The sequence below is a fragment of the Microcaecilia unicolor genome, chromosome 6 (genome assembly GCF_901765095.1).
Source record: "Microcaecilia unicolor chromosome 6, aMicUni1.1, whole genome shotgun sequence".
Taxonomy (NCBI): Eukaryota; Metazoa; Chordata; class Amphibia; order Gymnophiona; family Siphonopidae; genus Microcaecilia; species Microcaecilia unicolor.
In genome coordinates, this window is record NC_044036.1 from 61,972,932 (window position 1) to 61,985,090 (window position 12,159).

The window sequence follows — 12,159 nt, forward strand, 5'->3', positions numbered from 1 at the left end:
CCTCGCCACTACTGCAGGACCCTTAAATGCACCACTTGGGAGCTTTGAATAATTTTGTTTAATTATTAAGATTTTCAGGATCACTGAGTGCTCTAAACATACAGACCTTTTGATTTATTTGTATTATTTTTTAGGGTCTGTCCCTTGATTTTTTTTGTATTTTGATCTGGTATAATGGCATTCTATGCATCCCACTTTCTTTTTGTGTTTATGGTATTTTGTGTTGCCTTGCCCTATCTGGTTCTTTATCCCAGATTTATATCAATATTGTAAACTGCCATGATGTCACCTTTTGTTCAAATGGCAGTATATGAAGAACTAAATAAATAAAACTGTATTTCCACATTTCTAAAGCTAATTCGTCATCATCATCTGTCCCCCTGCAGTCTCGTAGTGTAACATTTATTACAGAAGGTGATGCCAATGTGATGCAGTCTTACACAATGTCACAAACAGTTTGATAGCATGAATTTGTTACTTAGTTGGTACAGTATATTTCTAACTGTGCTTTTTATCTAAGCAGTAAGAACTGCCTGCGTGGGCATGTCTAGGCAGATGATTTTTCAATCAAACACTGGGGACACATTTATCCTTTGTTGAACAGGAAATGTCCACTAAAATGAGCTTTATTAAAGCTTCTATTTAAAAAGTGAAGAAAATGTAAGCTAAAAGCAGGTTGCTATAGAAATTGCAGCCGTTGGCATTGCTGCATCATTAATCCAAGTCAGGAATTGTCAAATGCCAGTATTTGAAACTTTTTTTTTCACTTGAAGCAATCTGAGATGTGTCAAGTAATGTAAATTTAAGAATGCCTACAGAAAAAGTGATGTTTGTTGGTTGCAATTGCAACGATGACCACCTTTAGAGGGGATTCTTTCTGCATGTTCCGTCTGCTTTTCCTTGAAGCCACCATGTTCTCATTTCCCCTTTACCCTACGAAAAAATACAAAGTCTTTCATCAGATTTTTATCAAGGCCTCAGTGTTGCAGTTGTCCTGAGCAGTATAGGTTTGGCATTTTTACTTATATCACATGCATAGGGTTACCACATGTCCGGATTTACCCGGACATGTCCCCTTTAGAGGACATGTCCGGGCAACCAGGCGGGTTTTGCCAATCTGCCCGTTTGTCCAGAAATCCGGACAAATGGGCAGATTGCTAGCCTCCCCTCCCATTACTTACTACTGCCCTGGTAGTCTAGTGACCTCTTCCGCCTCTTTCCTGCCCAGAGCGCTGCCCTGCATGCATCCTTCCTGTTCCTGATGTCGGTGCCAATTCAAAATGGCCGCCGAGAGTTGAAGTGACCTCGCAAGACTTCAACTCTCGGCAGCCATTTTGAATCGGCGCTGAGATCAGGAACAGGAAGGAAGCAAGCAGGGCAGCGTTCCGGGCAGGAAAGAGGGGGCTCTTTCCTGCCCCGAAGAGGTCACTAGACCACCAGGGCAGTAGTAAGGAGAGGGGGGTTATGGGGAGGGAGAGTGATGGGGTGTGTGACAGGGGGGAGGAGAAAATGTGACAGGGGCAGAGCGAGGGCGTAAAAGGGGGTGAGGTGGGTGTGAAAGGGGCAGGGCAGGTGTGGTGGGGGCGGGGCATGTGTCCTTTTTGGGGGACAAAATATGGTAACCCTACACATACAAAGCCAGATTGAAGGTACAGTGTAGTAGAAGGAACCATTGCAGACACTCTACGTGCCCACTACTCCACCCACTTGCTGCAGCCCAAATACTACCTTCAACAACCCAAGACCAGCGCATACTCCCACCACAGTAGAATTAATGGTTTCTTATGAAACAAAAGGAGGCCTTGTTATGTATTAAAGACAAGCAAAAAAGCCCGTTTCGCGAAAAAATGAAACGGGCCATATCAAGGCTATCGTCTAGTGGCCATTATGTTTTTAATATTCTGCTTTTCCAAATCGGCATTTCTTTCTCTATTGTTTGCTCTTTGCTCATCAGTCATATTCGCCACCCTGGACCTTTTCCTTGCAGCGGCTTGTTCCCTTTCACGGGCCTTTTGTTCTTCGCTCATAGCTGCACGCGTTTTTCTTTGCGCTTCGGTTCTTTTCCGTTTAGCTTCAGCCTGCTCCTCAGCAGTTAGTTGGCTTTTAGGAGCTATGGCAGATCGTGGTGGATAGTAGTTAAGGTGTGTTGCAGTAGATGGCGTGTGATGTACAGCAGGTTGGAGTGTGCCTCTGCTTCCCTGGAACAGTGTGTGGTGATGGTAGCTCATTTGCATATAGTTACGAACCTAGGCAGCCATCCAGGGACGCAGATTGACAAATTATTATATAAGATATCAGTACAGAACAGAACGTTTGGTAAGGGATTCCTATCATTTTAAAATAGAAACCACAGTAGAGTATCATGCAAACTATCAGGGAATGTCAGATATAGCACATAAACCCTCTGTGTTTCTTCACCCTGACAGCAGGTGATCCCTCCTGTTATTCCAAAGTGTTCTCAGCTGTTGTTTAATTTCAGATTTTGCCTTGTAGTAAACCCCCTGGGATAGTGATGGTGTGTGTGTGTGTGGAATACTCAGTTGCACCCTAAGCCACGCTACGTATATACCTAAGAAAAGCCAAGCATGTATGAATTTATCCACTTCCCCAAACATCAGATCTCAGTAAAAAGAACTGAAAAAAAAGGCAAATTGGGAATCCAGGACCCTAGAATTCAGTGCAAACCAGAAACAAAAATAGAATTGTACCCTTAGCTGACTGTAAGATAAGATTACTAGATGCCAAGATCAATAAATCATTTAAATAGAGATGTTGCAAGTTGTATAATAAGTCCGTTGATTGCATTTTCTCAAGTATGAAACAGCTGATCCTACAAGCCGCATGTGCACTTAAGAAAACAACAGCCCGGCCTGGATATGTTTTCCCACTTGTTTAAATGCAAGAGTCTATAACGTTTTTGCAACTGTACAGTATCTAAAAAAAGTTAAGATGTTGACAGGGTTTTCTAATACATACAAAAAAAAAGGATGCCATAAATTCTCAAGTGTTCACTTGGTTTCTGAAAGGAACCATATCAATTATGGTATCCGCAGCAAAAATGGCAGTAATTGTAATATGATTAGGCATACAAGAGACCCTCGGTGGGAAGGGTGAGGTCCCACATTTGTTCTCATCTCACATTTCACAGACAGCAAAACATTTACTTGGTCATGAGTGATACAGCCTGTGTAAGAAAGAAAGAATCTACAGCTCATCTCCTAAGCATGTTTATCCATCAGTGCTGTATATGCCTGTCAAATAACTATTTTCCTTTATTTCCTGTGAGACAACAAGCATATGAAATACTGCTGTATATAAACTTGTTTTCTATTAAATAAAATCTTACCATGTCTTTTGTACTTTGAGGGTAATTTTCAAAGTGTTTCCATGGGTATCGCAGAGGACTTTTATAAAACTGTCTGTTCTACGAGATCACGTGATGCGTTGAGGAGAACAGACGTGTTGCTGCTTTCCTTCGGGGCCCCTCCGCGTTCCTGCCCAAACCCATCGCAAATTTATGTGAATGAGTGGGATTTTTTGTACAGCCCGAAATTGCTTTATATATGGACCTCTTTGTCACCAGATCTGAGGCGGCAATGCCTAGTAGAGCTGGGAAAAAAGATTCAGAAAAGGTTTGAGTGATTCCAAGATGGCGCAGAGCCCGAGTGGAGAGCAGTCGTTGTTTACATCACCGCAGTTAAAGCAAATAACAGAGGCTGTAAAGTGCGCTATGGAACCCCAATTGCTCCAGCTTTCAGAACAACTTACCAAACTCACAGCTTCAGTAGAGGTGCTTCAGAGGATGGTGCAAACTCAGGCACAGCAAATTGACGACTTGGAAAATAGATCTCGAAAGTCAAATGTCCGACTTGTGGGGTTCCCGGAGTCGGTTTCGGATCAGGTCCTTCCTTCATTGTTAGTGCAAATTCTGAAGCCATCCATTGCTCTATCTGACAACACAGGCCCGCTGTGCTTAGAGAGGCACACAGGATAGGCTGCAAACGGGAAGGTGAGAAGCGATCTCGAGTGGTCAAAGTACACAATTTTGTACACTAAGTTGAAATTTTGAGAGGAGCGCGACAAAAACGAGCTAATTTGCTTTATGATGGACATCCAGTTAAGATTTTTCAGAATTATTCTCCTACACTCTAGGAACGTCGTCATTTGTTCAATCCTATTTGCAAATCGCTTTTCGAGGCTAAACAGAAGTTCATGTTGGTCTATCCGGCGCTGCTCAAGATCTTCCATAATGGCGCTTGGCACTCTTTTGGAAAACCGTCAGAAGCACAACAGTTTTTGGCAAGCATTAATGTGCTGGACAGTGCTTCTAAATAACATAATAATGGAGCGACACATTAACTAGCTATATAGGCATTGAGCTCCGGGGGGGGGGGGGGGGGGGGGGAGGGGGGTCAACATAAGGGTGCGGGAACTGGACAAATGTAAAGTTAAGATGTAAGATAGATCTTCTGTATAATCTAACTGCTGAAATGAAAAACTGTAATTGTCAGGATATTATGTCTTGCTTAATCGCAAAAGGTACATTTTGCTCCTTGTTCTCTCTCCCCCTCCCTCAAGAGCTTTATGTGTAATTCCCTGGATTGTGCGATACAGTATGTGGAAATCTAATGCTTGTTGTGACTGAATCTATAACTATTACTGATTTATATATATAGCAGTGGGATTCAGAGTTATCATACACATGTAATGATCTCAGGGTGACTGACGCACAGTCCAGGAGTTTCTGCTAATTTGGTTGCTATTTGATGTTTTGGTATAAGTTGACTTTTGTTAGATGATTTGACAATATGATTGATGTGCTGTTTCTGGCTCTGGGCCATCAGTTTGGAGGTTCGGGTTTTATAAGGCGGGCAGAGGGATTTTGGGTGGGCAGGGTAGGAGGTGGGGGGGGGGGGCTTACCATCACAGATGTGGGGAAGATATAGGGAGTCATTTTGGGAATACAGATTTATGTTACTTTTTGGACATTTTTCTCTTTTGAAAATGAGCCCCATAGCCTCTATGCCCACAAATTTACCTGCTCATTAAAGAGGTGATCCCTAGGGTTTTTACAATTACACCCATACTTCTGAAAATTCAAAATGTATGTACATATTTTATTTACTTTTATTTGAAGTTACATCAAAGACATAATATACTTTGACAGGAAATTCAGAATGAAAACACAAAAGAGTTTGTTAACAAACATCTCAAGAAATACATTGCGAACATAGTCCACAAGGAGGGGGGATCCAACAGAAGTAAATCCATGGAAAAATAGATATTTATAAAGTAAGAACTCCCCTCTCAAAATAATTAACTGGACCAGACAACAAACCCTAGAAAAAAAAACAGAACTGGGAGTCAAACAGAGGGTACACCCTTTCCCTCAAGAACATCTCAACTGAGATGGTTCATAGAAAATATATGGAACATTTTGATAAACAATACAACATTTAAAAGGAAATCTAAGTTGGAAAGTGGTTCCTAATCCAAGAACAGCGGAACCTAATCAAAAAAAAACCTCTTCCGTGTAGCTTGTGTCCATTTAGAGACATCAGGGAACTCCTGTACTTTCTCTCCCATAAATGAAGTATCAAAAGTCTTAAATATAATCTGAAAACTGAGTTCCTGTCTTGATGGAAAACAAATTTAACCAACAATGTAGCTCTAGTAGTCAAATTTATTTCTGACCCTGATGGTTCCAATATATCAGAAATATTTAACTTCACTGGGACCTCAGGAACTCCTTTTTGAATAGAAGTCACATAGAAAATTCTCTGCAAAGATGGCAAGGCTGCTTCCAGAAACCTCAATACTGTTTGTAAAAAATTTATGAAATAGATCTCTAACCAGAAATAGCCTAGCTTGAGGAAAATTCAAAAATCTTAAGACCTCTTTGCATGTTCTCCAAGTTCTCAACTGTCCTTGATATCATTGATTTATCTTGCATTAACAATGTGTGAGAGGATTTTAGCTCTAACATTTTATCCATCAAATCAATCATAACAGCGCATAAAGTCACTTGAGACTCTGAATTGTGCATTTTAGATGAAGCAGCTGTGGAAATAGTCACAAAGGAGGAGCAAGCCTGATGAAAACTCTCCGTAGCCTCCCAGAGTATATCCAAGGTCACTGTTGCAGGCTTCACCAGTGATAGCAGGTCTATCTTTCGCCGGTTTAAACTTAACCGACCAGCGCTGAATATTGGTTTCGCCAGCTAAGTTTAAACTGCCCAAAAATCAGATATTCAATGCCGGTCATCGGAAACGGTCCAGCATTGAATATCCAGTCCCACTGCCTCCCGCAGTCTGAATATTGGCCCTCTTATTGTTAGTGTGTATATCTACCTGCCTCTTGCAAGCCATTGAAACCAAATAAATGGCTTCTCCTTGCACCACCTGTTCTCTAGCCTGGTATAATCAGGGAATAAAGGGTGACTTCAGAGGGTATCTCTAACAGCAAACAGCTCTATGTTTCATTTGCCCTGATAGAAGTTGACCAGTATAGATGATGTCAAGTGGGCTACATGTGGCATATTTAAGTCACCCCTGACCTCTACACCAGATCTCATGGACTGACTGACAGCAAGCCAGCCAGCTGTACAAATCATGAAAATTCAGTGCCCTCAAAGACCTATTTTTATTTTTAACACACGTCTTCCCATGTTATAAATAATTGCTGGAAACAAATGTGTATGTTTTGCTTCATCCTTCGCTCTGAAAGTAATTGATACAAGTTAATTTTGATTTGGTGTAAGGCTCCCTAGGCCTTCACAATAGGCCATAGCATATAGATTTCTAGTAGTGAAAGTAGCTGTGTTAATGTAGTGATTGATAGTCCATCCCTTTGGGGGTGGGGAAGGGGGGAACTAAGGCTTATAGATGTCTTCAAGAAGCACTAGAGGGAATCATGGAGAGAAGAAAGGCAGCAACGTTCTGGTCTGCTCCCAGGAGACATTTCTTCAACTTTTCACAGGTTTCTAGTGGGAAGGCTGCTTGTCGCCTGTTTCCTATATTTTCTACTGTCTTGTGCAAGTATGAGTTTTCCCTTTTTACCACAAAGGAGGAAAACGTAACCCTCTGCACATCTTGTTGCTGACTAAGGATCGCTAATGCACTGCCAGAAATCCACAGCTGTGAACTGTATTCTATTTTTGTGCATGAAAAGCCGATGAAGTCTCTGCGATTGCAAATTTTGGAGGGTGTCTACAGTCTATCTCAAGAAAACAGCAGTGGAACCGCTAATTTGTAGTATTAGCAGAGCTTCCTTTAAAACTGGGAAGGTCTTGGAAGCAAAAGGAAGTCAGAATAGACACTTGGAATGTGCATGACATGACTGCTCTGTAAAATACATTTTTATTCTTTCCCATTCACACAATGTTGGAAAGAATTGTATACATAAGGGGCTAAGAAGTTTGTCTGGGGCCAAAATAACTGAAAATTTAATGGCATACATCTAAATTTAGCATGAGGTAGACTGATGAAAGGATACACTGAGTTTGAAAAAGGGGTCAGATTAGACTGGGGCATCAAGAGAATGACATTCTCCTCAAAAATGGCACAAAGCATTTTTATGGGAGAAACAGTTCCAGCTTCTGCAGCATAGAAACTTTGGCACGCTGATTTAGAGAATTACCCCTTTAAACAGCATCTCTGCTCTGCTCCTCCAGTCACAGACACAAAGAGCCAACAAACATATATATACACACACACACACAAACACACTTAAACAAAATATAGACATACACACAAACAAACAAGACAGACACAAACATAGAGGGACTGGCAACAATTCTGAGGCATGTTCTGCATGCTTTCCCCACTATGCAAGGCCTCCACTACAGCCACATCCATGCTGCTACTGGACTGGCTCTTACTGATTCATACAGTATTTTATTTTGTTTGTTGTAAATTTTACTGTGAAAGCTAGTAGCTGAACTGTATAGCTTTCTTAACAGTTGCAATGAGTGGTGACACCTACTGGGTAATTTAAAAACAGGACATTTAGGATAAGAAGGTAAGCAAGTGCCTATTTCAAACCCGATCTATAAAGAACAATAGGCATTTTCTCTTCTTTATAAAGTACTATAATTTGTATACATATTTGTGCGCTCTACTCAAACCCTGCCCATGTTCATGTCCATTGGCAAAGTACATGCTATCAAAATATGGCACATACTTTTCCACTAGGCTTCTTGGCGGCCATTTTGAATCCCGAGACCGTCACAGCAACAAGATGCAGGGCAAGGGCAGCGCTCCGGGCAGAAAAGAGGGGGCTCTTTCCTGCCCTAAAGAGGTCACTAGACCACCAGGGCAGTAGATAGTAGGGAAGGGGAGGCTAGGATAGGCTCGTTTGTCCAGAAATCCGGACAAACGGGCGGACTGGCACAAAACCGTAGGTATCTTACCAGCGGTTTCTGAGGGCTTTTCTTTGTTATACCAATTCAACACAAACGAGTTTACGTTGGAGCTATTTTGTTTGGTATTAGTTTACATGTTTTGCTCCAACAACACTGCATTTTGTTCTAGTGATTATCTGATATAAAACCCGTCTGGACGCCTGGACATGTCCTCAAAAAGAGGACATGTCCGGGTAAATCCGGACATATGGTAACCCTAACCCTGCATATGCTCCTTTCTCTGTGCTCTGTCAATCTCCTTCAAATACTGCCTACAGTATACGTCCAATCACACCCTCTTACTCCTGCCCAGGCAGCTAATGAACTATTTGCCCCAGCTGTGGAGAGACTAGCTCCTGGCTACCTGTCCCATGAGGCTGTGCTCTCTGATCCCAGCTGGCTGCTTGAGGTATATCCTGCGTGTTGCTTCCTGTTACTATCCCTCCCCCATGCATTCTGCTTTGCCTGATTACAGGGAATTCTTTGGACATAGACAAAGATGCAAGCAGGTAAGGATGTATTACTGAAAGTTCTTTTGACTTCCCTGGTAATAGAGGATTTCTCAAGTGATCACAAGGTCTAAATTCTAATCTCTTGGCTCCCAGGGGTTTTGACCCAGCTTGCTTGTCACATTACACCATTAAGATACAGGTTAAACTACTCCAATTCATTTATAATAAATACATTTTAAAATTTTTACGAAACAGCAGGTAAGAGCTAAATCTTTTAATCTGATTTTGCAAACTGTTCCAAATTTTTGTACTTAAGTATCTAAAAGAATGTTTCAGATATTTTGTCAATCTAACCCCTCTAAAACTTGGAAAAGCCAAAGTTAAATTTTGTGCAGAATGGGAATCAATACAATTATTAAAAAGTATACAATAGTTTGCTAATCCATCCGAATTTTGGCCTGTCAATGATATATAAACCATGCAAGCTATCTTGAATTCTATTCTGGAATTTACTAGCAGCCAATGAAGCAGTGGCGTAGCCAGACTGCCAATTTTGGGTGGGCCTGAACCCAAAGTGGGTGGGCACAAAATTTTCTCTCTACCCCCCTCCCCCAGGAAATATTTAGTCACACTTTTCAGTGAGCTTTCAGAGGCCAAAACCTCCTGTCTCAGGTCAGTATAATGCTGTTACAGTAGATATCTCCAGACCTAAGGAAGGACGTATTGGTCTCTGAAACTTTATTAACACAGGTACCATATTACTTTATCCTAATTAAAAATAAAATTATTTCTTTACCTTTGTTGTATGGCCATTTACTTTTTCTCATTGTGTTGCTCCCAGTCTCTAGACTCTGCTTTCCTTCGTCTTTCTCTTGCCAGGGTTTCCTGTCCATTCATCACCTATGGCTTTTCATCTTTTCCTCACCCTTGTTCGCCACATGCCCCTTCCTCTTATTCTCCAGTCTTTCCCTACTCTGTCCTCTCCCTCTTTCCATCCAGCAGCTCCCCTCTTTCTCTCCCCATCCTGCCAGTGTCTCTCCTCTTTCTTTTGCATCCAGCGTCTCTTTTTCTCCCTACCCTTCATCCAGTGTCTTCCCTCTTTCTCTCCTTATCCTTCCACTCATCTACCCTCTCTCCTGATCCTTCCATCTAGTGTCTCTATCTCCCCTCTCCTTCTATCCAGTGTCTATCTCTCTACCCTTTTCTATTCAGTCTCCTCCCGCTCTCCACATCCTTCTAGTTTCTCCCCTTTCTCTCTGCATCCTTTCATCCATCTCCCCTCTTTCTCTCCCTATCCTCCCATGTCCAGCAGCTCTCTTCCCTCTAGTCCCTTCTTCCTCTTCCTTCCTTGTCCAGCAGCTCTCCAGCCCCTTCCTCCTCTCCCTCCCATGTCCAGCAGCTCTCTCCCTTCCCTCTAGTCCCTTCTTCCTCTTCCTCCCTTGTCCAGCAGCTCTCCAGTCCCTCCCTCCTCTCCCTCCCATGTCCAGTAGCTCTCTCCCTTCCCGCCAGTCCCTCCCATGTCCCAGCAGCTCTCCCTTCCCGTCAGTCCCTTCTTCCGCTCCCTCCCATGTCTCAGCAGCTTCTCCCTTCCCTCCAGTCCCTTCTTCCTCTCCCTCCCATGTCCCAGCAGCTTCTCCCTTCCCTCCAGTCCCTTCTTCCTCTCCCTCCCATGTCCAGTAGCTCTCTCCCTTCCCTCCAGTCTCTTCTTCCTCTCCCTCCCATGTCCCAGCAGCTTCTCCCTTCCCTCCAGTCCCTTCTTCCTCTCCCTTCCCTCCAGTCCCTTCTTCCTCTCCCTCCCATGTCCAGTAGCTCTCTCCCTTCCCTCCAGTCTCTTCTTCCTCTCCCATGTCCCAGCAGCTTCTCCCTTCCCTCCAGTCCCTTCTTCCTCTCCCTCCCATGTCCCAGCAGCTTCTCCCTTCCCTCCAGTCCCTTCTTCCTCTCCCTCCCATGTCCCAGTAGCTCTCTCTTTCTTCCCTCAAGTCCCTTCCTCCTCTCCCTCCTATGTCCCAGCAGCTCAGCCACTTTCCCCCCAGGCCCGCGAATCCACATCCTTCCCGCGCTGTCGCAGCCCTTTTGTCCCGCGGAGGCAGCATTTCCTTCCTACCCTGTCTTCTCCCCAGGCTCCGCTGCATCATCCCTGCAAGAGGAATCGTTTTCCTTTTCGGCCGCTGCGCTGCGCTGCCATACACACAGGCAGCTTCACTCCTCCCCCGCCACGTTCATCCGGCCCTAACAGGAAGTGCATCAGAGAGGGCCAGAATGGACGCGGCAGGGGAGGAGCGAAGCTGCCTTTGTGTATGGCAGCGCAGCGCGACGGCGGAAAAGGAAAACGATTCCACTTGCAGGCCGGGACGATGCAGGGGAGCCTGGGGAGAAGACAGGGCAGGAAGGAAACACTGAACGCTGCCTCCGCGTGACAAAAGGGCAGCGACAGCGTGCGAAGGATCGGCGGGCCTGGAGGGAAAATGGGTGGGCCTGGGCCCGTCCAGGCCCACCCGTGGCTACGCCCCTGCAATGAAGACTCCTTAATAAAGGAGAAGCTTTCTCAAACTTGTTCACCCTAAAAATCAATCTGACTGCAGTATTTTGGAGCAATTGTAACTAATAATTTTATAGAAATTCTCCCATATAGGGCCAGATTCTATATACGGCAACTAAAAAATCAGCACGGTAAATATTTCCGCCTAAGTGTATTCTATAAGTGGTGCCTAGATTTAGGTGCGGTATTGTCATGTCCCCTACCTCAAACCAAGCGGCGTCCTTGGGCTGCACAGGGTCCTGTCAACACGCACACTTGACTGGCATATCCCTGAGCCATGTGTGTGTGTAGTTCTTCTCTGGCTGCAGGCTCCTTGATTGCTTTGCTTCTGCCCACCTGGGTCTGCTCTTCCTCTGCCTGGCTTCCCTTGCTTCTCTCCTATTGGTCTTCCGGTTCCTCCTTCCCCTGCTTTTGTCCTATGGCTGTGCCCCTTCTCCCTGCTGATGTCAGACGCCAGCACTTTATCAGCTGAGCTCTCCCTAGACCAGGGGCGTAGCCAGACTTCTGTGGGAGGGGGGTCCAGAGCCCGAGTTGAGGGGGAACATTTTAGCCCTCCCCTTGGCACCACTGACCCCCCGCCATTGCTGAACCCCCCCTGCCACCAACTTTGACCCCACCCCCTGCCGACGACCCTCTTGACCCCCCCTCCCGCCGCCAATCCGCCGTCGCCTACCTTTGCTGGCGGGGGACCCCAACCCCCGCCAGTCAAGCCGAGGTCTTCTTCTTCCCAATCCCGCGCAAGGCTTCATTCTAGTCTGACGTCCTGC

The 12,159-nt window shown here is 44.5% G+C and overlaps 1 protein-coding gene across 1 annotated transcript in view; it reads right to left on the bottom strand.

Annotated features, from left to right (window-relative positions):
* LOC115472439 (retinal guanylyl cyclase 2-like) overlaps positions 1 to 12,159 on the bottom strand; it is a 140,396-nt gene continuing 128,237 nt past the window's right edge. Inside the window, exon 22 of the mRNA XM_030206728.1 lies at positions 1 to 933. Within this exon, the coding sequence (XP_030062588.1) occupies positions 862 to 933 (72 nt within the window). The 3' untranslated portion in view covers positions 1 to 861. The remainder of the gene's footprint in view (positions 934 to 12,159) is intronic.